We start from the raw sequence: 27793 nt of genomic DNA on the forward strand, positions 1-27793 counted from the left end.
ACCTTATAAAATAACTTGAGGGGGGTGATCCTCCTAGGAAGAATTGCTATATTTGTGACAGTGGCCTGAAGAAATAAAGAATAGAACTTTTAGTAAGCAATAATATATTGAGGAACACTTTAAAACTCTTTTGACTGTATTGAAATATTTCAGTTTCCATGTAAGACTCTGAGTTTTTGCTCAGACTCCTGTGCCAGTACAGGCAGTGGGTTTTATGCCTCCTTTACAGAAGGGGGAGATGGGTTAAAAAACAGACCAACCTTCTCTTGTGGCACTTCTCCTACATGAGGGGTTTGTTGGCTGCCTCCACTGCCAGGAAGCTGTCTTTCTGGATGCTCTTTGGTTCGGTTTAAAATTTATAATTTTTTCTCCCCCTCCCCCCCACCCACTTGTAGGTTTTCCCTGTCTAACACAGAAGGCTTTGGGTGAGGCTTAGTGGCATGGTTCTCAGGCAGTCTTCTGATCTTATGCACTTCACTCCCTTTGAGTACAAAGGCCAGGTCAGAAAACACCAGCTCCTGTTGAGTACAGCAGTACCGTGAACCTGTGTGTGGTGGTACAGGCTTTGTTCTCTTGCAGGCAGACTTGCCCATCCAGACAGTGGGAGGTAGGTAAGCAGTTTCCAATCTGTGTAGGATGTAATCTCTAATTTGGTTGTATTTTTTGTGCTGCTTTTCTCCAATTGCTGGAGTGGACAATCTGTTGCTATTGGTTGGTGAAGATCTAGGATCAGACTTTCCTCTGCTACAGGAAATGGGTCTTGGCCTAGCAGTCTTTATAGGTTCTGGATTCCATGGCAACTTGGCTGAGTCTAGCTCTCAAAGGTGCACTTAATGTATTCTCTTCATCCCTTTTTTTCTGAGCTAATGACCCCCTGAGTCTTAGTTCTTCAAATCTAGTGTAGCTGACCCACTGGATAATAGGGTATTTTGTAGAGCAATTGAGATATCTTCTTCTATTGTAGACCTACTTCTGAAGTCATTCACATGCTTTGTGTTTCTCCAGTCTTGATATTGTCTGAAAATTAAACTCAGTATTTCTCACTTCATAGAAACAAAATGTCTCTTCAAATATTTATAAATCTCTTTTCTCCCCACTCCCCTTCTAATGTATAGCATACCTAGCTGAACACTGCATAGAAACTTAGAATTCTGTGGCATGTTTTGGAAAGCATTGTGTGGAGAATTGGCGAAGCTTTTTGTAGCTAAGGTCACTGTAATTCTCTTAGCTGAAGACACTTGGAACGTAAATGTTTTGTTAGATTCCTTGTATTTTTTGGTTCAGTTCCTAGTTTTTGACATTAAGGTTATGCTTACTATCTTTGTGTAATTTTTTTATACAATGTTTGTGCATGCCAGGGAAACAGTAACTGCTGCTGAAGTAGGATTTGCTAGCTAGATGTTAAACAGTATATCTGGTCAGCACAAATGGAGCCTACAAACCTTGTTTTTAACTATGGATAGGACATCAGTTCTGTCCCACTGCTTTCTGAAATGAACTTCTGGCTCGTAAAAGGAGAATAACATTAAAAAAAAAAAAAAAAAGACTTTCCCATATTAAATAAAGATCCCAGTAGTACTTTCTAGACCTGGTGGTTCATGAGAATCATGCCCCTGGTGTAGCAGTAGTACTTCTCTGGTACTTTGGCCCCAGGACTAAATACTGGAAATGTACTAATCTAGTAATATTATAGTAATAGTAGTAGTAAAGGCTTCATTAGAAAATGACAATTAGGGATCGAAAACTACATAGGTCTCAAACTTCTGTAGTCAGTCTTCGACTTGAACCAAAAAGCCCTACTGGTCCGAGGAACTGACTTTTTTTTGTTTTTGTTTGTTGTGTCATGAATACCCCAGGGCTAAACTTAAAGTACTTTGGAATTTTAATCCTGCCAGGCCATGAGCTTTTTGAGTTTATAAAAACATATTTTGGTTACCATCTTGATATCTTTCACTGAAATTCTGATATGAATTTGGAAGCTGCTCTCTTTGAAGAGAAGGAGCTAGCACATAATGGCTTCTCTGTGATAACTGGTTTGGAATACCACTTTTCCGATGGCATAAAACATAAATTTATAACTTTAGCAATTAATAACAGATGGGCTTCTTACATGGTTGTAGGAGTAAAGCAAGACTCTGGGGGGTTGTGGGGAGAGGGCAGGTAGGTGAAAGCAGGGTAGTAATCTGAGATGTTCTACTTGGTGCATTACTTGTTGAGGTGTCCAGGCAGCCTCTCAAAGCCTAGGGATACACAATCAAGGATCTGTTGTTGGAGTCTGCTGGTAAAGTAAAGTCTAGATCTGGAATCCAGACCAATGGGGTGACTGGCTGCTTTGATTTGCTGAAGTGGAGATAAGAGTTGGAGACCCTTGTTATCCTAATCCAAAATCTGAATCTTCAGCGAATTCTCCTTTTCCTCAGACTATCAAAAGATAAGCATTTCCTGAAGTACCTGAAGAAACCTAGAGGTTACTTCCTGGATGAACTGAGTCTTGCTGAGACTGTTGGTAAGAAATCTTGTGGAAAATGGTGGAAACCAGGACTGCTATAGCTTGTCTGGGTAACACTCAGAGGTGATACAAAGAAAGGATTTGTCTTTTTCATCTGACTGATAAACAAAAACAGACACTGCAGGCACTAGGATGTAGAGGAGCTTCTTTGAAGTTCATTCTCAACAAGTTGTCTACATTGCAAAGGTGACTTCAAATATTCTTTCTTCAGTTTTGGTTATGAAGATCACACTAGCGAGCACAAAAAGTTATGCCATGACAAATGTTTCTCCCTTAGCTGTAGGAGATGTGATCAGTGGTGACCAGATCTGATGTGAATCATATCTCGATTCTTGAGATCTGTGGTGCATAAAAAGATTGAAAGGAGCTTTTTGTTGACAGTCATAGAAAACAGTATATTCTGAAGCTTGCTTTCCTTTATTAAATAGTCTGAGGACAGAATCTGTCTATATGTATAGCCTTGACAGATAACCTTTGGAGGCATTTTCTTCAGGTTGTACTGAGATTATGGCTCCTACTGTATGCTTGGAATTTCTTTATTCTGTGTATAAAATTCCTGGTATAGAGGAAAGAGGGGAAACCTTGAAATGTGGGATGTCTGTTGCATCTGGTTCTGATTACCTCAGTCTTGGCACTGACAATATCGACCCCACGAAGCAGTGGATTTACTCTGCCTCTCTGTCATACACTCCTTCTGATACAGCAGTCCTCAGGTGTGGCGGTGACTTCTGTGACCCCAGGACCATCTGGGTTGGCTACTTCAGACTACAGGCTGTTTCTGGTGTCTTCCGCAGCACCAATTAAGAATCATGTTACAGAATTGAATCCAGTCCGATTATCAGCACTGAGATATCTTTTGTCGGAACTGATATCCTGTTCAGCCCTGATGACAATCCCAGCTTCTACACTTTTGGTACAGACCAGTTCTTCAGATTCAGTACAGACCTACTCAGCACTGATGGCCATTCTGGTCCTGAGCATTAGTCCCACATCAGTATTGCAACTGGTACTCACAGGTTTGGCTACTGTACTGTTCTGAGCACTGTGGGATTCTTACTGTACCTAAGGCATTCTGAATGCTTTCTGGCTCCCCAGGGTAGCACCTGCCTTGCCTGCAGATTATTTGAATGGTTCCTCAGGCTCAGAGTTGTCATCTATCTGCCTCCTTCCAAAAAACAGTGTTGGAAGTCTTCTAGGTCTCTGGGGTATCCACTGTGGGTACGAGGACTGGCACAGTTCCAATAGGGAGAGAGGTTCTTGGCCCAGTACATACTGGTGTCCTGTACCATGTTCATTTCAGTGGAGGCCTCCCTGGGACCTTTGGGATGCCTTGGGTATCCGAGCTGAGTTTGTCCGAGAGAATACCTATGAATTGGTAGACATTCTTCATCCCTGGTGAGGGTAGCTCTCCCTATAAATGATGCTCTTTTGGAGCTTGCAGAGTCCTTGTGGCATACCTCTGCTTCCTTATCTCCCACAGCAGGGCATACGGATAAGTGGTACTATGTACCTATGCAATGATTTGAGCGTTTCTACTTCCATTGAGACCATAACTCTTATTGTAATGGCTGCAAATGAGTTTGACAAGGAAGGTACAAGGCAACACCTAAAGACAAAGACTGAGATTAGATTTAACGGGGAGAGAGATTTATTTTACCTCATTGTTACAGATGCACACTGCAAATCAGCAGGTGTTATCTAAATATGATTTTGTAAATTGGAACAGGATGTCCAGGTTTCCAGGTAAGATGTCACTGCAATCAGCACTTGATGTAGCAGATGCTTCCTTCAGGATTATGGCCTCAGCTGTAACAATGAGAGAAGCTTCTTGGGTTCAGAACTCTGGGGTAGCTCTCATGGTCCAAAAAATATAGAAGCCTTACCTTTTGATGGCCTGTTCTTGTTTTCCGAAAAGAAAAATAGTGGAACACTGCATTCTTTTAAGGACACTTGAACCACTTAGTGCACATTGGGAGTTTATACCCCAGCTATTAAGAGTGGACAGCAACGACTGTATCATCAATACTCCCAGGAGTATTTCAGGTTTCAGAGTAGCAGCCGTGTTAGTCTGTATCTGCAAAAAGAACAGGAGTACTTGTGGCACCTTAGAGACTAACAAATTTATTAGAGCATAAGCTTTCGTGGGCTACAACCCACTTCTTCGGATGCATATACGAAAGCTTATCCTCTAATAAATTTGTTAGTCTCTAAGGTGCCACAAGTACTCCTGTTCTTTTTGAGGAGTATTTCAGACAGCCAACTTCTCTTGTTAGGCAACAAGATGTCTCCAAAAGGAAACGCAAGAGAAGAAGGCCCTCTGGGAAACCAACCATATTATTCTTCGTTAGCTTTGAGCTAGTAGTCAATTTAACTCTTCTCTTGAGGTCAGCATACCACTTGTCAACAACTTCCCTGACCGTATCTTCCTGTTTGGGGACAGGCTGTTCCACAACTACAAGGCTTGGGGAAACAATAACCACAGACAAATGTGTTCTGAGAGCTGTGGGATCAGGATATGCCATCCAGTTCCTAAACCATCTCCTCCCTTGCCTCATCCCTTTTGAGGGATACTTCTCATAAGTTACTGTTTCTTCAGCAGATTTAAGACTCAGGTTTGGGAATCATAGAAAATGTTGCCCTTCATCATTTGGGGAAAGGGATTCTACTCCCATTACTTCCTGATTCGCAAGTTCAAGGGAGGGGTCAGACGTATTCTCGACCTTTTGAAGTCTCAACATTCTATCAAATATGAAATTCCACATGGAAACCCTAGCTCTAATTCTTCCTGCATTGGATCACAATGACTTGCTTGCTGCCCTCGATCTTCAAGAACCCTACTTTCATGTAGCAGTTATGTGAAGCCCCAGGAAGTTCCTGAGATTTGTTGACCCACCACTACATTATCTATACACAGTACTCCCTTTGGCCTGCCCTCAACCTTGTGTGTATCTACCAAATGCATAACTGTAACAGCAGTCTATGTCAGGAAAACAGGGATTCACATCTCCCTTATCTGGATGATTGGCTAGCGAGGGACAAGTCCAAAGACCAAGTTCACTATCAAGTCCGGTTCATACTGTCTCTTTGATTGGCTGAGGCTGATTTTGAACAAAGGGAAGTCCACATTAATTCCAAAACAAAAAATGGATTTCATTGGGGCCCTACTAGACTAAGTGCGAGGGCCTTTCTCTCACACAAGTCGTTTCAGACAATTCGCTGCCTATATCCGTGTCTCAAATCTTCACCTCTCAACCACTGTTTGGGTATGCTTGACATTGCTAGCCCTCATGGCTTCATGTACTTATGTAGTTCAGCATGTGAGATTGCGCTTCCGTACTCTGCAAGGATGGCTGAAATTGAAACGTTTCCCAAATTATCAATTTTTGAACAGCCTAGTCTGAGTACCTTCGGCAGTTCTGGAGTCCCTAGAGTGGTGGGCAGATCAGAACAATGTATGGAAGGGTGTATCCTTTGCTTATCCTCCACCAACCAGGACTGTAGTTACCGATGGCTTAACAATAGGTTGGGGGGCACATCTAGAGACTTTAAAAGCACAAAATTTGAAACAGATATGAGGAAATAGGTTGGGTTTTTTTAGCGTAACTCATAGTAACCAGTGGAACTTGCTGCCACAAGATATTGAGGCTGATTTTGGTAGGATTAAAAAAGTATCAATTTAGGTAGATGGTCTATCGGTATAAATTGAGACCATCTACAGTAATGTTTTAGGAGGATTTCTTTTTCTTTTAGAAGAGAGAAACACTCATACTTAATGGCATAAACTAACTACTAACTGGCAAGGTTAAGAAGAAACTACTCCATCGGTAGCTTGGACAATTAGTTTTTTCCGAGGCATTAGCATCCTGACTCAGTAGCCCGTATAAGAAGTGGCAAAGCAGACTGGGATTAGAGCGCTGTGCTGTAGTTTGTCCAGCAAAGGGGGGGTCTGAATTGAAAGGGGGAAGGAAAAATTGTTGAAGCTTCGGTTTGGTGGAATGAACCGCTCTAATCTATGAATGGTATAAAGAACTGTGGATGCCTATGTATGAGAACACGTCAGTTAACATGCAGGTTACCTCAAAATAATTACCTTTTATAAGAAAACTTTTAATTTTTAGGAGTGGTCTGAGTGCTGTCGTAACCACACTGAGCTGTCTACCGCAGTCTCTCACTCTGTGATTACCCAGTGCTGAAAGCTGGGATTTCCCAGAATGACAGGAGCTGAAATCTAGTAGAAAGTTAAACGAATTAGTCTGACTAATGTAATTTATCTTTGTAGTACATACTCTATCTTCCACAGCTTTGGTAAACTTAGTAACTTCTCACAGGTAACTGTATTGAACATGGGTCTCTTTTTAAAGTCTCACTTTGAATTTCCCAGTAGGATCAGCTTTGGGTGAAGGAGTGGGTGGGGGGAGAAGGAGGGAAGATACAAACTAGACCTATATCTATGCTTGTGGTTCAGTCTTATGAATGTACATGTACAGTAATGACAGTACATATGGAGGAAAATATAAACAGTGTAAATTGCCCAGTAGCAGAAAATTGCCTTAATGAGTCTCCACTTAAAAAAAAAAAAAAAAAAAAAAGTAAAAAAGTAATTTCTCCATCTTTGTGATTATCTGGAACTAATAAAGGTGACAGCTCCCTGATGGCTGGTTGCTTAATCTGAGTTTGAAATAGTGTGCCATGCTAGTTCAAGAATTCTTTTTCTCGATTTAAGTTGTGGTCTGGAATGTCCAATTGATTAAAAATTAGTATCCAATAGCCTTGTCCCCTCCATTTACTTTGCATAATAAGATGCATTAATTGAACTAAGGTTTAAGTTTCTACAATATGATGCAAAGAAAAACCTTTAGTATATAGTCTTGTTCTAGCTGGTACTTTCTATATCCATTATGTAAATGTTCCTTTGTGTATCATCAGTCACTTTTTTCTCTGCTAGTTTGATTGGATTTGCCTACCTGTCCTTTCTAAGCAGACGATTTTGTAAGTTTTTGCACGACTCTATTTACAGAAGAAAAGGGAAAGGAGGTGAAATGAAACTGCAGCTGAAAAGCTTAGCAGGAGTTGGTGGCTGCCCTTCTGGAGTAATTGTCCTATGATAGTTTCTTAATCTGAAAGCCTTTGCATTAATATGTCAAAATGAAATACCTTTTAATAACATATACTCCTCATCTGAATTGATGGAAGCATAGTAAATGGCAAAACCCAACTTCAGATAAAATGCTACAGCTTTCTAGACTTTGAGTCAGACTCCTTTTCTTGGTTATGCCTACTTACTTCCAGTAAAGTAAGTCAGGTTGCCTGTGCATAACATTTGGCTATGTGCATGCATCTATAGATATAAGAACAGAATATGAAAGCAGCCTTAAGTTGTGTTGTATGGTATGGCAGACACTTTACTTTTTAAAAAAAAAACACCACCACACCCTTCTTAGTGATGAGTGCATCAGTGCTCTGTAGGAGTTTTTCAATTTCTGATTCAGAGATTTGATTGGATTTCAGGAGAGGCATTGGCAAACGTTTTGAGTCTTGGGTGCTTATAAAGGAAGACAGCATTGTGCTTTTAGCTTGCATTTCTGTACAAACAGACCAATGAAGCATTCGTGCTCCTAGGAAGCATTCAAGTGTTATCCTAAACAATACCTACTTCATGGCAAGTAAAATCAGAGTGGAGTGAGGGGCAGGAAGAGTGACAGCAGCATATTTATATTATCCCAGCAATTTTACTGTTTCCAAAGAAATCTGCTGTTATGTAGGGCTATAATATGGAATTATATTCTCAGGATGTACTTCTAGGTGACGGGTTTAAAGATAATTAGGCAGTATTGTATGGGTAATACCTAGGTTTTAAATGGCTTTAACTTAAATCATGTACCCAAATAACCTCTGGCTTACTATTAGCAGTTATTTAAGAAACTGATTAGTATATGTGGAAAATACCGGACATATTTAAAATATAAATACAATATGTTGAAGTATGTTTGTAATATAAATTTACAAAATAATCACTTATTTTCCAATATTCCTTAGATTAATCTGTTTTTATCACAAATTGTATGCAGTGTTGTTGCTGTGTCGGTCGGTTAGAGACAAGGTAGGTGATGTATTGTCTTTTATTGGATCAGCTTCTATGGGTGGGCGAGACAAGCTTTTGAGCTTACACAGAGCTCTTCTTCAGGTCTGGGAAACGTACTCAGAGTGTCACAGCTAAATACAAAATGTAACAGATTGTTTACCATACATGGTTAACACACATTTCAATCTGCTCCATTTTGTATTTAGCTGTGACACTCTGAGTACGTTTCCCAGACCTGGAGAAGAGCTCTGTGTAAGCTTGTCTCTCTCACCAATAGAAGTTGGTCCAATAAAAGACATTACCTCACCCACCTTGTTTCTTTATCACAAATTCAAATATAAAAGTTTTTTTTTTAAAAGTATCCTGTTGAATGCAAACAAAACTTGTTGATGGTTTGGTGCCTCTTTTTTAATTTGTTGAGTCTCTTCCTGTTTGGCCATTGCCAACATTGCAAAACAATTTTGAAGAGTAAACAGTCTTTGGTTACTTTACATTTGACTTGCATCTCTGAATATGTGCTTGGGTATAAATAGCACTCTGTTCCAGTTTTGTATAAATGCAAGTGTAGCATCTCTTCCTGATGCTTCACAAAGCACATGGTTTAAAGTGAATCAGTCTGACTTATTAATCATTTTTATTTGGTACTATAAATTTACATGATGTGTTTACAAAGGCAGTGTGATGTGTCCCTACATTTAAAAGCGGACAGTCTGAAATAAGTAAGCTAAGATAGGGGACAACAGTTCACTGAAGGTTGGGTGTAGAGAAATTATTGCTGAGACAAAGGTAGAAGTGAGTTTGGAAGCCTAGAGGGGTCCAAGGTAGAAGATGGAAAACCAAAAAAGAAGAGAGATTTACATCATTGCATGGAGAAGTGCAAGGAACAAGAGGAGAGTTAGAGAAAACGAGCAAACATGATGGGGGTGGCTTTGGTAAGACTGTTCTTGATGTAAGTAGGTAGCTAATGATCTTCGAAGAAGAGGCGTGATGAAAGAGAGGTTACTTTCTGGGCAATGGTGATAGTAGGGATAGCAAAAATAAAGGTAGGTAAGGGCTGACCAGGGTACAGCATGCACAGCAGTGAGCTTACTGTTGGTTTCTCTTTATTGCTCACCAAGGAAATGTTCTCTTCACTTTAAAATGTGTATTTAGAATGCACGTTTACCTTTCAGTCAGCTTTCTGTTTTACAACTCTCAGATCCAATTTTAGCTGAAGATCAGTAATTATAATTGTTAAATATACATTTTTATAAGCATTATTGGTCTCTATACATATGTACCTAGAAATATAGGGAAGCAGAAAATATATTCAAAAAAACCTCTATCCCATTCTGTTCATACACATACAAATCTTTCAGCTAGATCTGCCAGAGGGGCCTATTTGGGAAACATAATATCCATTATGTTGAATAGCCTGAAGATCTTTCCTGTTTTACGAAGCAAGATTCTACATTTGTTTGTCCTTCCTCTTATATAAACTTGCTTTTCTACACACACCTGTCACTAATTTTGCTTTAGTGATTTTTTTTTTTTTTTTTTAAATGAGAAAAAGGAGTCTTTCGATAGAGCATACTGGTTGCTGTATAGAATGTCTTGTGGGAAGGGAGAAAAATAAGGGCTGACAAAGCAAAATTACTGAGATGTGACTTCCGCCTTTGTGGTGGTAATTGTCAGCGATCAGTATAACAGCAGTAGGATCCATACTTCGTGAAATGAGACCTGTAATCTGTGAGGCAAGGGGAAAAAATGCAAGATAAATTTGGGGGTACTAACATCTTTGGCTATATGTGAAAGGTCCTTAAGTATAAATCCAGTTATTGTAAAGAATTTGGTGGGTACAAAGCTGACTTTTTTTTTTTTCCCTTCCTCTCCTCCAACTTTACAGAAAAGCAGACATGATACACTGAAGGCCTTTGGATATAAACTTTGGCAGTAAGATGGAAGCATAAATCTTGAGATTTAGAACAGAACCAGAAATGGCTCACGAATACTGAAACAGGACACAGAGGAGCCTCCAACACTTCTCAGTGTGAGCAGTGGCAAAGGGACAACTACCATGGTAACACTAATAACGGAAAAGCTGCAGAACCAGAGCTTGGACGATCTGACATGTAAAACATACAATATTCACCTGGTAAGGACATGCCAAACTACCGTGTAAGTTTGTTGAAGTAGTAGGTAGTAAAGAAGCAGCATTCATAAAATACACACCAAAGCCAAGAATGGAGAATTAAATTAAATTATGGATTTATGTTGGGACAATGGGTGAGAGTTCCTAAATGTAGGAGGGAAGTGAAGCAGGGGTCCTGTGGAAAAAGAATATGTAGTCATGTAGCTGAAGACTGTATCATAATGCATATGTGCAAGGGAGCCAAATTGAGGTTGCACAGGCAGCCGTAATTCTGTTTCCTAACATTTGAGTGCTTGACTTTGCCACCTTAAGGTTCTCTTAGTGTATATGTTTTGTGTGTAACTTGCTTGAGGTTAGAGGGAAGCAAGGATGGTAAGTATTGCATTGTAGATCAGGAGAATCTTATTTTTAAATTTCTGTAAAAATTTGTCCCTTAAATTTTGTTTGCCTCATTTATTCAGAGAACTTTCTCAAGTAATACGAATACTAGTTAGAAGGCATGGTTATGTGGTTATGGTGGGCCTTGAGAAGATATGATGAAATGCTAGAATGTTTTGTCTGCAAAGATAGTAGATGCTTTCCTTGCAGCAGAGATGCCCCAATTGCGACCTTCATTTATTCACCTAGTTCTACTGCAGGAACTATAAAGCAGCAAACTTTTGTTGTTTTGTTTTGTTTTTTTAATCATGTGTAGAACTCACAGCTTTGTGGTGAATTATGGTATGTCTTTGAGTGGGGGCAATCTGCTACACCAGGGGTGTGCAAACTTTTTTTGGCCCAAGGGCCACATCAGGGTTACAAAACTATGGAGGGCTGGGTAGGGAAGGCTGTGCCTCCCCAAACAACCTGGCCCCTGCCCCCTCCCACTTCCCGCCCCCTCAGAATTCCTGACCCATCCAACCCCCCCTGCTCCTTGTTCCCTGACCCCCCCCGTCCCTAACTGCCCCCCCCCGGATCCCACCCCCTACCCAACCCTCCCTGTCCCCTGACTGCCCTGACCCCTATCCACACCCCCTTACAGGTCCCCTGGGACTCCCACGCCTATCCCGTCCCCCCAGAATCTCCACCCCAACCAACCGCCCCCTGCTCCTTGTCCCCAGTTTGCCCACCGCTGTGCTACACTTTCACTTTTAGTACATTGGTTTGACTCCTTGGCTAGTAGCTATCATTTGATGGTGCTTTGCTCTGTGAGAAATAAATTCTAGAGGGTGACTGCCATGGACAATTTCATCAGAAATACTAAGGGTTGCATGAGTTTGGAGACTGAGCTAGCTTTTCACCCTTACTGGTGTACTCACTGAAGATTTAGGAGTAGGGATACACTTGTGGGGGTTGAGTAGAGAAGCATATACTCTGCTTCTAAGGGCTGTATCTGGTCTGTGGATGACAGTGCTATGCATCTAGCAATGTTCACAAGCCTTGTATATTAGGTAATGGTGGAGCTCTGTATAGAGGGATCATTTAACAAGTTTGAACTAGGGGAAATGGGGAGGATGAACCAGGGTTACAGTAATTGTGGCTATTCAGTTTTGGCACTTAGACATCTTGATGGTTCCCCTAAGCAAAACTTGGTTTTGTAAATCAGCTTACACCTTGCAGGTGATGAAAGAGAAACAAGCTGCTTCCAGCCACACAGGGGAGGAGGGGGCAGGAAGAGAGAAGCTCTGCAAAGAAACGGGCCAGGTTATTCTTTCCCCCTCTCCTATAAGCAGCTCCCATCCCTTCCCTCCTGCAAGGCTGCTGCTGGCCACGTTCTGGTGTGAACCCTGGCAGAAATCGGGGAGGGGGGGGACATGTGACCCCCGCATGCACCCCACTTATAGAGTCTGGAAGATGCGGTACCAGGAGAGGTGGGCCCAGCTAGGCATGGAGGGTGGAGACTACTGGGCAGGGATGGTCGGGTCAGTTGGTCACCCCCCCCCCCCATGTGAGAGAGGTGTACAGGAGTGTGTGTCACTTTTTCGCGTGGGGGTAGGGGTGTGTCACCCCTGCCCGTGTGAACCCTAAATCCTTAAAGATAAGAAGGTAAATAAAGAATCCAACTATGCAGTATTTCTTTTTAACAGGGGCTCAGTCAACATGATATTAATTTGAATTATTTGTACTGCATAGTTCTGATTGATTGCAGTTGAACTCGCTTGAATAGGAGTAATTTTACCAAGTGTCCCATATTAAGCATAGGGAAATATGGTCGCCCTACTTATAAGCAACCAGTTTTGCTAACTCCCATGAGTGGTTGCTCTTAGCATGTTTTACTGTATCTGAAAAAGGTGCTGATCAGCTTCACCCATTATGGGCCCATTGTATCCCTGCTAGATTTTAATAGACAAGAGACTAATCTGCAGGTGGTATCTTGACCCTCTGCCCGTATCACTAGAAACTCCAGTGAACGGCACTGGCCAAGATGTACACTGAAAAGATTAAAAATTTGACCCATTTCCACCTTCTCAGGTCTCTCTTCCACCTGAAACTTCTCTACTCTATGGAGATTGGTCGTTGTCTGATTCCTCCAAGCAACTTTATCCTTAGAAATGTTCAGATGACTTTTTTTAAGGTGCTTTGTTTGTTTGACTTGTTTTTCTGTAAGGTCACATTGTAAATAAGAAGCGGGCAGCATTAGCTCATGTAGATGTAAAGAAACTTGTTTGTCTTAGCGATTGACTGAACAAGAAGTAGGACTTAGTTGACTTGTAGGCTCTAAAGTTTTACATTGTTTTATTTCTGAGTGCAGTTAGGTTTTAAAAAAAATCTACATTTATAAATTGCACTTTCACGATAGAGATTGCACTACAGTAATTGAGGTGAATTGAAAAATACTATTTTTTACAGTGCAAATATTTGTAATAAAAAATAATATAAAGTGAGCACTGTACCCTTTGTATTTGAAATACATATATTTGAAAATGTAGAAAAAGCTCCAAAAATATTTATAATAAATTGATTCTAATACTGTTTAACAGTGCGATTAAAGAGGCGATGAGTCCCGACTAATTTTAATCTAATTAATTTGTTTTGCATTAATCATTTGAGTTAACTGCAATTAATTCACAGCTCTAATTAAATTAAAAAGATATTTAGTAGTATATATTTGCTGCCAAGTTTGAAAGAAAGTCAAACCATTGAACTGGTGGAAATCACTGGCTTAAGCGCCTATCACCAGAAATTATTGAAGTGCTAACCTAGCTTGTGACAGCAGTTATCTCTTCTGCAGGTGCAGAAGAATATTTTCTTGATTTCAGTTCATTCAACTAGTTCAGGTCAGTGACTAGTTCATCCCAAGTTAAGAAACCAATTGGGATTTGAAAAAGCTGGAAGACTTGTTTTTCCCCTTTCAATCTGCAACTAAAACTAGGTGTGAAAAGATGAGATCTATTAGTTCAAAAATCTTGAACATAGTGGCGAGAAATAATCAGTTCACTAACTACAGGTAATACTTCCGTTAATAAATCAGCTAACTTTATTAAATGTGTTTTTCATTTAAACTTTCTTATGTATCCAGCATCTTTAAGATGCTTCATTTAGCTAAAAAAATTATTATGCTGCTCTTGTGCATTTTAATTGAATTTCCATCCAAAAGAGTTTGACACAAATCACAACTGAAAAATGAATCATCATATAATAAATAGGTACCCAGGCTCCCTATACAGTCCTAACGTATCAGTCACCATTTTCAAACGTCATATTTAAAAAAAAAAAAAAAAGGTAAGTTAAGCATCAGAATAAATGTAAGTTAAGCTTATGTGATTCCTTAAATAAATTTGCATAGTTGTGGTTTATCCTCTTGGTTACTAAAAAAACCCCCAAATTTAGTGTAAAATGTTATACTTGGTTCTAAATCAACATGTTTTAATGGTTACCAACCAGTAAAAATCAACCTTTCTTTAGACAAATAGCAAAAAAGTGGTGTGTGTGTGTGTGTGTGTGTGTGTACATATACATATATTCTGGAAAAGGTGGTAGATATTTCATTAGTCATGACATTCTGGCCATTTAATTTTTGGAACTAATATTCTGGTTCAGAGACTGACTGATTTGTGTACAGAAATAGTTTTCAATGCCCAATACTTCTAAAAATCAGATCACATGTTTCAAGAGGACTTTGGGCGTGCTGGGTATGAAGAATTGGATCCTGAAGTAGATTTACTGGTGAGTGGAATACTCAAGAGAAGACTAGATAGCTCTTCCAGTAGCTAGGAGAGAGCATGGACTCAAGGGCCAAAAGGGGAACTAGTAGCATTGATGTCTTATTGTCTCGCCCTTTTGTCCTTTAGGAAGAGGAAGCCATAAAACTAGGGGCCATGCTAGTGAGTCAGAAAGGCGTGCTCTGCCTGGGTTCTGTGATCTTTATATCTGGAGCTATAAATTAGACTTGATCATTTCTGACTGATATGAAAGTATATCTACAGAATGTGCTGAAAATACACTGCAGTCCCCTTGGGTTGCGGGTTTGGCCAGTGAGCTTTGTAAACTCTTTTTTTCCTTGAGCAAATGTGGCTGACATACAAAATAAGTTTATCCAAGCCGGTAAGAATCGTCAGAGGTTTTGTCTGCTGGTACTGTTGCTTTTGGTCTGATGGTTCTCACGTTGGGGCTGCTTTTTTTTTTTTTTTTAAATGACTTTTCATGGAAGTGAGCTATGCTATGTGAAGTAAGGAAGGAAATGCTGAATAGCAGTACCTATGACTTCAAGTTTTAGGATATTAACAGGCGAGTGTGAATGTCTTTGGACTCATAACCAAGGTAGGAGAAGGCTTTTAAATGAGCCAGCACTACTTAGGCTAGTATGTATAGAAAAATTTGCAGTGGAAGGGTCTCTTGGACCCAACCACCAGTGGAAAGCTTTGAAGGCTAGATTTGGGAGATGGCTTAATTAAATATCCCTTGGTTTATTGACAGTGCATGTGCATTTGAAGGTTCATACAGTAAAGGTCTTATCATGGTGGTATCTTAGTGCATCCACAAAGGACCCAATGACTTCTTCTCCCTTTCCTAGATGGTATGTTGGCTTTTTTGTTTTTGTTTTTTCGAGAGAATTATTGAACCCTGGTCTGCAAAGAATGAGTATCTATTACAGTAATTATGAATGCAAGTAATTTATGCAAAAAAGTAACTTACCTGTGATTTGTGGTGTCCGAAGTGAATGCTTGTAAAGAATCAGTCGAATCATTTCCCCCATTTATGAAGAGTTGTTTGCAGGGGAGAGAAAGAAAGAACTGATGAAGGTAGCTATGACTATTAGACAGGGCCTCTGATCTGTATTGTACTGTGTAAGAATGATCACCATGTTCTCCAGACATTTGTATTAGATGTTTTTTCCACCTCTTAATTACATTATAACTGCTAAAGAGCTAATAGGCTGGTTAAGATTGCTTGGTTTACGATTGGTTAGAACATGAAGCTGATCAAATAACTGGACTGCAAATATTTTAAAAACTAAATGTATTCTTAACAGATCTCTCTTGAATCATCTGGGCATTCAGTTAATGATGGCCTATGCAAGAAATTTGGGATCAACAATTTGCTATTGTTTTTTTGGGCCTTCTAAATATATGGTCCAAATTTGAGCCCTTAATCCAATTGATTCAGGTTTTTTGGATTTCTTAATCAGTCATTTTTAAAAAAAGACTGTTTAAAGATTTACTTACATCTCAGTCCTTTACCTTTTTTGTGGTTGAAGATGTACAGTTTTCTAAGATTTAAATATTCTTGTTTCCATATCTTAATGGTTTGAATTTCCATAGCATTGTGCTTCACAAAAGAAAATTTTGTAATCTGCCCTAAAATGCAAATACTGTACTTATAAAAATGGAATGAACATTCCACTGACTTGTCATTTTTCAAGGGATGGTTTGGGACACAGGTTGACATTTTCTCCAAATGAGACCTTAAATTGTTTCTAGTTTTCCAGTGGGATTCTACTCAATCCCACTGCAAGGCATACAGATAATACTGTTTCCAGTTTAAAGCAAAAGACAAGGTATAATTGTTAGCTGATGGAAACTCATGAAGTAAACCTTGGTTTTCATTATATAATATGATATAAACTGTGTGTATGTACACCCTCCTCCCCTGAGCTATGGTTTTCCCAAAAACTTGGTTCTGTAATTTTCTCTAGCACACAGTCAGTTGATAATGAGTGTACTTGAAATGTCTATGGTTATCTGAATTTGGAGGGGAGGGGAGGTCTTTAAATAACCCATTTAAAAGTCTCTTTAAATTTGTCACATATTGTCACTCTGTCCACACTTGCTCCTCAAAACAATAATGGTTTGAGTTGCTATCTCAAATTAGTGGATAAAACAGAGCGCCTCACTCTTAGTTTAGCACAATTGATTATATTACGTATTAATAAAATTATAGACTATGTAACTTGGAAAATTCAGTTTTACAAGATGAACATGAATGAAATAATGCTCCCTACCAGTCTCAAGATTAAAACTTTGAAACCTAAATTAGTCCTGGGATCCTAAGACTCTTGCTGTTTCTGGAAAAAGATTTTGTGCTTTATTAAGTAGCTAGTTCCAAATGCATCTGCAGATATAGAAAATATAGGATAAAAAGTATAGACAAAAGTCTATAAAACATGCAGGCATTTTTGTGTGGTAGGTAGTGGGGTAGGATTTTTTTAAAGAAAGCAAACTGTCCTTGCACTACTCAGTATCTTAGTTGTGAATTTGAAGTTCAAGGTTTTAAAGCTGCCAGTTGCACTTTGGTGGTAAACAGCAAAAATGCTCCATTGCCCAAGGATGTTTACTTAAAACTGAACTTGTATCTGGAAGGAAGTCTCTGAACAATACTATCTTTTTTTTTTTTTTTTTTTTTGGCTTAATACCGAAAACAAGGTCCAAAAAAAGCTTTTAAAAAAAGGGCAGGTTTTTAAAATAATCTGTCCTTCCTCCCCATCCCCAGAAAAACTCTACAACAATCTGAGTTCTAGTAAGATTATTAATTTGCCTTTTAGTTATTAGGAGGCTCGATATCAAGCTACACTACATATCTGACACAAATCTAGTCACTTTTCCATCTAAATTTATGATAACTGGGAGAAAAACATTGAGGCCTTGTCTACTGGGCTAAGTCAACCTAAGTTATGAAATTCCAGCTACGTGAATAACATAACTGGAGTCGATATAGCTTAGGTTGACTTACCAAGGTGTCTTCACTGCCCTGCATTGATGGGAGACGCTCTCCAGTCGACTTACCTTACTCTTCTCGTGGAGCTGGAGTACCGGAGTTGACCTGAGAGCATTCAGCCATCAATTTAGCAGGTCTTCACTTTGCATCGATAGCAGCAGCGTCGATCTCCCCGGTAGTGAAGACAAGCAGCGTGTACAAACTCTCCTTACTATGCACTAGACTTGTTTTTCTAAGGATTTTATAGAATGCACATATAGTAACCATGCTTAGAAGCCATGTTAACATGATGTATCTGATCAATATTTGCAATGATTTGTATGAAAAACTGCAGCTATTCTTTGACAACCATTAAAAATTTATTGTGAAAAATCTACTTTTTAAAGGGCAAAATCCACAGATCTACTAAAAGATCAGTAAAGCATAGCAAAATACACTCTTAAAGGGCAACAAATATTTTTCTCCTATAAATGCCATAATATGTTTATCCAGTCCTTAGTTATGTATTAATTGAGTCTAAATTTGTGTTTACCTAAAAGACTGGAATGGCTGTAGTAAAGCTGTTCAGGTATGCTGAATTTGCAATACCATAGGAGCATGAAAATTCAAACAGCTTCTTAAATTTCAATTTCCTGCTGTTTTGATTAATAAATTTTAGGTGTGGATCCAAAGCGCTCTATTCTTTTTTTTTTTTTTTTTTTCTTTTCTTTCTTTTTTTTGGGGGCGGGGGGAGGGAGGAGAGAGTTAGGGATAGATTCATTCAACTTTGGAATTACTTTATTTGGTTCATATTGCAACCCAGGAAATACTTGAAAGCTTTTTGAAAGATATTTTGGATTCTTGTATAGCGTTGTACCAAAAAATGAAAACTTATTTTTTTTTAATTACCAGTAACTTAGACTGAAGAGTATAGGTTTTTTAAGACTCCCAACCAGAAACATGGTCATTCCATTAATTATTAAATATATATATATATATATATATATAGGGAAACTGGGAACTACAATATTTTAAATTTTCATTAAGGCTTGTGCTCACTGCCTTTCACACCATCTATAGTTGTATGGTGTTGAAATTTTTTTCTGATTAATTTCAGTACTCATCTGAGAAGCTGAACAAAAGTGGCAGCTTGTTCCCTTTCGAAATCAATGGTAAGTTTTTTGTTCTTTTCCCCCCTGAAATCATAGCAGTGTTTTACTGAGGTAATTGTTATAGTAAGCAGCCTTTCTATTGAAATAAGGTGGAGGGGATTGGAGCATGCTCTTATAGAGCCTCCTGGCTTATGCGGGTCTTGGAACAATACTGGGAATCACTGGCTGTTAATTTTTGTACTTGTGATCTGCTTTGCATAGTAGAACCCTTCTTACATGTTTTTGTTCAATATCTGTTGTGATGTACACCGTTTTGTCCTGTCAAGGCTTCCTTCGGAGCAGAAAACCACGCATTTAACTTCTTTACACACCTTCATAAAAATAGGGCTTTGCAATATAGAATAAACCATATATTCGCTCTCAAATATCTGTTAACGTGATGCAAACAATCGAAGGTCATGTCCAGTGTCTTTTGATGTAGGAAAACCTGCATGTATGTGGTGGTTTGTGTGTGTGTTTTGTTTTTGTCCTGGGATATCTGGTTACTGTTCTATGTTTCTGCTATCTTACTGCCATGTCATGGTTTTTTTTTTTTTTTATATCTTTGATTTATTGATGATGAGAAAAGTTGACATTTTACATCAGCTTAATTTCTTTATAAGGGGTGGTACATTTCATTTACTCAGTGGGATTGTCTCCTGAGATACTGATCTTTGTTTCTTTGAGGTTCCCAAGGGAACAGCAGTCACACAATCTTACAACAGCATCGTACAAACAACACTAGTCTCAGCACATTTACTGTAAAAATCATCAGTGACTTTGAGCAATTATTTCTGTTTTTTACATGAACCCGCCTTTGTAAGAGATCTTAAAACTAGATGCTAACAAAATTTGCATTACAGTAGTGTCTCGAAGTCACAGACAGGATCAGGGCCTCACAGTATTAAGTGCTTTATTCACACTGAGTTAAGGATGGTTCCTGCTCTGAAGAGCTTATAGTTTAATTAAGGCAAAACACATATGACTGTACCCATCTGAAAGACTGGAGGAAGGAGGACAAAGGAATTCTAATAATATATATTTGCATAGGCCAGCTCTGGACAGTTATAGTTTTAAGTTGGAAGGGTCTTTTTGAGTAAACAAGATGCGGAAACTATTGGAAGACCCTACTGGCCATGTAGCATATACATCTTGTAGCTACTTGGGTTTGCAATCCTCAAAGCATTTTAACAAATCAACTTTTGCCTGTTGTTACTTTTATATTTAAAACAAAAAACAAAAAAACAAAAAACAACTAGCTGCAGTGGAAATATAAGAACTGCCATACTGGGTAAAACCAATGGTCTATCTAGCCCAGTATCCTATCTCCCAACATGGGCCAGTATCACAGCTTCAGGGGGAGCATACTGAACAGGGCAGTGGGAGTGATCCACCCCGTTTTCCCTTCCAGACTTCTGGCAGTCAGAGGTTTAGGGTCACCTGTGAACATGGGTTTGCATCCCTGACCATCTTCAAGATCCATATGTAAAATATTATTAATCAGTGAACCTAGACAACTTTTTACCTCCAGCTTCAAAAGTAATACTCTGCTCTAATATACTTTTAGTGTAATGAAGATAAAAACTTCATCTTCTAATTACAGGCTTTAAAAACTTAGTTGGGAAAGACCTTCGGATGTCCCAAAACTTTAATTCATCCTTTATTACCACACCCTCCGGATGAGTGAAATTTACTTGGCTAATTGGTTTAAATTAGCAAATTTTCTAACCAAGCATGAAGAGCTATTAACTGGCCAGCCGGACAATGATATGCCTTTCAATTTGCAAATCCTAGGCCTCTGTTGTAGTTCCTCTTACGCTTCACTCTATAATGTAGGGGAACAGCTGTAAAATGTGCAAAATGTTCTCAAAGAAAAGCTTCACAAAAGAGTGAGGCTTGGCTGGAAGACTTTTTTTTGTTTTTTTCTTCAACCCAGCATTGCCACTTCAGATCATAAGAAGTTGTACACTATGGGTTGTCTGTAGTCACAGTAAAATTTGTATAAGGTTTTTAAAAAGTGTAAAATAAGGGGAATGATGGCCTTTAATTTAGGGTTCTGAGGCTTTGTGTCATGGATATGAGTGGGAGGGACAAATGTCTCACTATCCAAAAAACAATCTTAACTAACAGTTCCTAAAATAAGAGTTCTCAGTATTTTATTTTTAAAGCTTTTAGTCACATTATAAAGAATGAACACACATCACATAAGGCTTGGATTTCCATAATGTGGTGTCTTGAAGGAAAAAACATTACAAACCTATAACTATTGGGCTTTACGTATAAAGTATATCTCCATAATGGAGGAAAACAAAATTATCTGTGGTCCCTATGGACTTAAAATGGTCATAGTTATCAGCTAGATTTTAATTGGTGTTTAAGCAAAAAAAACCCTCCAACCTGCTAGATTTTTCACAAGATTTGTTGAACCAGCTCAGCCCTACTTATCATGGTTCAGTGCTACTGGTCTTAATGGCAATATATTTTTTGTAGTCTCTGGAGCAGCAGTAAATTTGCCATTACTGCTTATTAATATCAACATTCTATTTTGCAAGTTTTGAATGTACAAAATGGTGTGCTGAGAGTACTATGCTTTGTAAAGTGACTTAGAGCTAAACTATCCATAGCTCTTAATGTGCAAAAGTAATTCACATTTTCACAGTTGCCATACTGAAGTACAAAGGTTGGGAATTAGGGTACAGAGTTCTAATGTTACTTCAGGAAGACTTCAAGAGAATTTGTGTATACTATTTTTTTGTTTGTTTTTGTTTTGTTTTGTTTTGTTTTACTCTGAAATACCAGAGTTCTCCAGTAGTAATCTTTCCCTTCAGAACTAGCTCACGTTAGAGGGTTGGGTTTTGGTGACGATGCAGAGTTAAGTGTCCCCTTCACAGCTGAGAGAACTAGGACTTCCAACTTGTTAGTTTTCACCCAAATAATATCTCTATTAATGTAAGCTAACTGTATCCTATTTTTTTTTCTCTCGTCCCTTACATTTTTCTTTCTTAGAAGAGAGCCCTTGGAAAGCTTTAAATGGGGGTTGTCCAATCCAAGCTGACGCGACCAAAAATTCAGCTTACCCTTTCCCAGTGTGCCCATTCAGTAGAGGCACAGCTAACAACGTGAGTCTGCAATGGCAGCAGGAATCTTCCAGCACATCTATGGTGTCCGGATGGATAAGTGAACTAAACCTTAATGAAAACTCGGGGCAGCCTTTGGCGCCGCCTACCAAACGCCACTGTAGGTCACTCTCTGAGCCAGATGAATTAGCTCGTTGTCGGTCACCATGGAAACCCGGCAGTTCAAAAGTTTGGACTCCTGTATCAAAGAGACGATGCAACAGCGGTGGCAGTGCCACCTTGCAACGCTGCAACAGTCATGGGAGTGCAAACTTACAGAGAAGCACAAGTATCAGCTTGCCACAAAATGTTCTGTCCTTAAATAACGTCTTCACTATCACCAGCTTCAATACTTCTCCAGTACCCCGACCTTCCTCTGCGAGCAGCGGCTTTGTGGACAGTAGTGAGGGAAGCACAAGTTCAAGTATCCGTTGGAATTCTGGAGGACCTTGTGACTTTAACCCTAGGCGTCGCCTCTCCCTCTCACAGGAGCACATCACTGAGACAGGAAACCTCTTGCCTTCAGCCAACAGCACTCCCACCTCCACACCAGAGCTCAGCCGGCGTCAGGGCTTGCTGAGATGCCGCTCACAGCCTTGTGTCCTGAATGAAAAGAAAAGCCGGCTAAAGCGCAGACGGGAGGAGGATGTACGGTGGAATCGTCCATCTTTAGACTTTTTTAAAATGACACGGGTGAGATTTTACTTTCTTCAGTAGGGTGTAGAAATGAATTTTGCATGTAGGCTATTCCTAGAAAATAGTTGGCTAAATCAAACTCTTCTGTTGGTGTGAAAGTCAGATAAATTGGTGTGTTAATATTGGCTTTTGTAATTCCAGCAATACAACAAGGCTTCTGCCACTTGCTAACTTCATGCCTTGTAGCTACCTATAACTCTCTACTACTAAGGCCCAGCTTGTGCACTGCAGCCTGTTTCTACAGCCTGTACAAAGGGTTGCATAAAAACACTTTAACAGGGTTGGGGCCGAAAAAAAATTCGGGCTTGCTTCTGAAATGCCACAGCAACTTCAGGGAGGAAGTGAAGGGAAAAGTAGTCAGTTAAGTAAGTCTGTTCCCATGAGATGGGATTAGGTGCAGTAGTAAAACATTCTATTGTGGTGCAAATGTGTTCTGGTTTAAGTAATCCCTTATGGCTCTAAAACCTCTGTAAGTCAAAGAAAAAATGAGGCAGAACATATATTGGCCGACTACAATAGCATAGATAAATGTGCATCAAAAAATCCTGTAGGTGAATGCAATTAAAGAAACTGCTAATAAAGAGACAACAGTGGAAACAGATGTATCCTCATAGGGCTTCTCTAAACATTGTCCCACAGGACTAGAAAAATGCATTCTTTAGACCAGCTGTGCAAAATTCTATTTCCCCACTCAACTGGGTGTGAGAATTTTCTTTGAATGAGTAACTTTTTTTTTTTTTCTTCTTCCCCATTATCTGCATAATCATGAGCTGGGGGAAGTGTAGACTTTGTCCATGGGTTAACATTTTCATAACTATGCAGTGCTGATGTAGATTTAAGCACGTGCTGCAGTTAAAAATAGAATCCCATTGTTTGGTGTCCATGGGAGCAATATCAAGTACTATCACTTGGGCCATAGAAAGAAATCTGGCATTGTGGTGTCATCATAGGTCAGCATCATCCACACCCTTTAACACATCTTCCATAAGATTGTTAAATCATTGGCACCAGCCTTGGAGAGGTTCATGTAACCTGCCTTCCTCTTCAAAATAGAGCTATCCTAGTGATAGCCTGGTGAGGGAGACAGTGTAAAAGGATGATAAGGAAAGATAAGATGAGAAATGATGTGTTAATGTTAGCGTAAGAACTACCAAATCTTTCAAAGGAACAAGTTGAAAGGAGTGGGACCCTGGAAATCTGTGGTTACCAGTTATTGGTGAATTTTAGATGAGGACATAGGGAAGTTCTGGTAAAGTGCTGTGGGATGAACTTTTAACTGTTGGATGTCTTTCAGCTGGACTGATTCTTACCTTTATTGTATTGTGGTAAGCAAAATTAATTTTGGCAGATCAAATACGAAATAGGCATATTTCCTTGCTTTCAGAAAGGTAGTATTCGTTCCCAGAGAGTGTCTGAGCCCAGAATAACCTCTAAGACCAGTGGGAAATAAAAGAACAATTGGGTAACTTTAGGTACAGTAGCAGAAGTAGGATAGCCAGATGTGAATAAAATTGACACCGCCTCTTCCTTTAGTAGACAATAAGTCGTAGAGTCTTCTGAAACTGGTCTTTCCTGGGATGATCAGATCATTGGTCAGATGGGTAGTTTTAGTTCATGAGAATCATAATATGAATTTTATATGGGTAGGGGAGGAGAGTTGCAGTTATGTGATCTTAGCCCATTTAAAAGGTATGTAGTGTGTGAACCTTTAATGAAAGTAAACAGTAAAAAAAAAAAAAAAAAAAAAATTCTGAGGGTCATTAAATTTCTAGTGTACTAAGTGAATTTTTTTAGCAAACCTTCATTAACTATAAAGTCAACATCTTAAGCTAGTCCTTTTATTTATCCCCCAGATAAATTGAAGATTCTCTGTGATAAGACCTTGACTAATATATTTTTGTATTATGTGAGTCCGTGCTCTTCTTTTGATATTGATTTTATTGGTTCTCTTTCACGTGAAGTAATTTTGAAAAATTTTAGTTAAAAACTGTACAAGACTTGGATTTGAAATGAGATCATGGGCCTTGATCCTGCAGCAAGTGCCAGGCAGTATCTACACAAGGCTTGATGCAGGATTGGAGCCAAGAAATCTGCTCCATGTTGAACTCTCAATTATTACATGCCTTTCTGGCTTTTAAGGACTCCTTATTCACAAAATATCAATAGATTGTGACATCGGTGTGTTTTATTAATTTTAACTTCATCTAAAATATGCAGTTAGGCTTATTACAAATGAGTCTTGATTAATCAGTCATGTAAGATCTTTCTGTGCTAACGATTGGCAGAAGTCTAAAACAGATTATGGAATTAGCTTTTATTTACCAAAAAAAGCTTACTGTAAATTAATGCTAACTCATTAAAATACAATTTCTGTCATTCCTCTAATAGGCTATAGGATTTGGGGGAAATTATTTGCAAAAAGCTTCATTTTGGGTAGTTTTTGATTTGCCTAATACTGATGAATCTGAGCCATGTAAGAAAAATATCCAAAGGGGCAATCTTGGTTTTAGTCAAAGGTTGCCCCAGTTTCTGATACTAGTCTATAATAGTCTGCCAAACTGAAAGCTAAGCACCTGCTTAAATTGTCTAAAATAAGAATATTTCAGAAACTGAAGCCAATTTGCATTTTCACTACTAGTGGTTCAGTTAACTTTGTCCACTATTGATCTATTTCTAATTTTTGAATGACTGTTTTTTAGTATATAATATTCACATACATATGTGGTGTAGCAGTCTTTTTGGAAGGAAGAAACCCTGAGAAATGTGTGCTTTAATTTCTTGAAACTTTTTATGGTGAAGGTCTATTTTCTGCTAGTAGTGTCTCTGCACTCTTACATAGGGTTAACACTATTGCACTATCCCTGCAAATTAAACCACTTGTTTGCTGTAAATACACAAGAATCTATAACTGTACAAAAGCCAGGACTGTTTCACCACTGCATTTTAAGCATAAAAATTTGAGCACCTTTCTCCAAAACCCTTACATAATCTAGCCTCCAAGCCTCTATGGTTGTTCTCATTTCCTCCCACTCCCCCACCTTACTTGATGCTCCTTCTTGTATCTCTTCTCCTGCACTCTGTTTAATGTCTTTATTCCTGCTGTTCGTTGTACTTAGAAGTCTCCTCTTCCTGTCCACCAAGCACAGTTATATTTTCTCTCTCTCTCCCTCCCTCCCATAGTCCTTCAAAATCTAATAGGAATCCTTCCTTCTATCTCCATTCATTGGAAGAACTGTTGTTCTGTGTCTGATCTACCTTAGACCATAAGCCTTTCAGGGTAAGAAATGCGGCTAGCTCTGAAAGTGGTGTGTAGACTTAAAATGCTATATATAAATATGATCTTCTAACTACTATATTAAAAAATTAGGATGATCTTGGGTGTAGATTCAGTCTTGTTTCTTTGTTCATGAAGGAAATACACATAATCATAATGATAAAGTAACCCCTTCAGATTTCCCCTACAAATGCAGTGCAGAAGTAATTGAAAACAGTTGTGGTGATAGGTGCAAAATAAGATGGTCGTTTTTTACCATAAACCTAACTAAATAATCCCCTTGCCCTTTTTGAAAGGTTGTTTTCAGATGTGCTCAAAGTTTGAGAGTAATAGCAAGCTCCATGTGGGAATGAGTTCCATGCCCTGAGGGCCTGTACAGCAAAGATTTGGTAAACTTCAGGTGAAATGACGCAATCTTTGCAGGATGTTTAAATTGGAACAGCTGTAGTTGAGTTAGATTCCAAGGCCAGAAGGCACCTTTGTGATCATCTAGTCTGTCCTCCTTTGTATAACAAAGGCCACAACTTCCCCAAAATAGTTTGTAGAGCATCTTTTAGAAAAACATCCAATCTTGATATAAAAAGTTCCAGTGATGGAGAATCTACCACAACTGTTAGTAAATTGTTCTAGTGGTTAATTAAAATATTAAAAATATGCATTATTTCCAGTCTGAATTTGTCTAGCTTCACCTTCCAGCCATTGGATTATGTTATACCTTTCTCTGCTAGATTGAAGAGCCCATTATCAAATATTTGTTTCCCCATGTAATGAAGGATTCAAGGAGCTCAATCTATTTATCTCAGTAAGGCATGTCTTTTAACCCTTTAGTCATTCTTGTCTCTTCTCTGAACTCTCTCTCCAATTTATCAACATCTTTTGAAGTATGAGGACCAGAATGGGCCACAGTATTCCTGCAGCAGTTGTGCTGGTGCTTGTAGCAAGGTGTAAGCTGGGCCCCTCTGGTTTCTGCCCCTGCTTCCCTTGCAAATCAGTCAGGGACTTCTCAGGTTCATGCAAACACCTGTGCTCTTTATTTACAGCCCTTTCCCACCACCACCTTACTATCTACGTACAGGTTTTCACAGCCAAATTTTGCCAGCAGCAGGCCTGGCCAACAGCAGACTAGAGGGCCCCACCCCTCTCTGTGCCTGGCCTTTCTCTTCCCCACTTTTCCCTCCTCTGGTTTCCTTCCTGCCAGCCTTTATAGCCCCTGGCTAATTAGGCTGGCAGCTGTTCCTTGTTGCCAGGCAAGCACAGGGCTCTTCAACCAGCCCCAATCCATTCCCCTTGATTTGGGGGTGGAGTGGCAGGGGGCTGATTAAGTCCTCCTTACTCAGCACCTGTCACAGTGCTGAATACAGAGGTAAAGTAACCTCTCTACTGCTACTTAAGATTCCCTTGTTTATGCATTCAAGGATTGCATTAGCCCTTTTGGCCACTGCATCGCACTGGGCGCTCATGTTCAAATGATTCCACCACCTTCCCCATATCTTGTTTGTTTGTGTGTTTTTCTTTTTCTTTTTCTTTTTCTTTTTCGGAGTCACTGCTTCCTTGGAAAGAGTCTTATAAGTATGGTCTACATTCTTTGTTTCTAATTGTATTAAAACACACGCTTGTGTCCAGTTTACCAAGTGATTCAGATTGATCTGTATCTGTGATCTGTCCTTTTCATTATTTACCACTTCCCCAATTTTTGTGTCATCTGCAAACTTTATCAGTGA

General features: G+C 39.1%; 1 protein-coding gene across 1 annotated transcript in view; it reads left to right on the forward strand.

The window, feature by feature from the left end:
* FAM53A (family with sequence similarity 53 member A) overlaps positions 1-27793 on the forward strand; it is a 104692-nt gene that overhangs the window by 19981 nt on the left and 56918 nt on the right. The window contains exons 2-4 of the mRNA XM_065404942.1: positions 10477-10725; positions 18953-19007; positions 21993-22795. Of these exons, the coding sequence (XP_065261014.1) occupies positions 10648-10725; positions 18953-19007; positions 21993-22795 (936 nt within the window). The 5' untranslated portion in view covers positions 10477-10647. The remainder of the gene's footprint in view (positions 1-10476; positions 10726-18952; positions 19008-21992; positions 22796-27793) is intronic.

This window comes from Emys orbicularis, chromosome 5 (genome assembly GCF_028017835.1).
Source record: "Emys orbicularis isolate rEmyOrb1 chromosome 5, rEmyOrb1.hap1, whole genome shotgun sequence".
Lineage (NCBI taxonomy): Eukaryota > Metazoa > Chordata > Testudines > Emydidae > Emys > Emys orbicularis.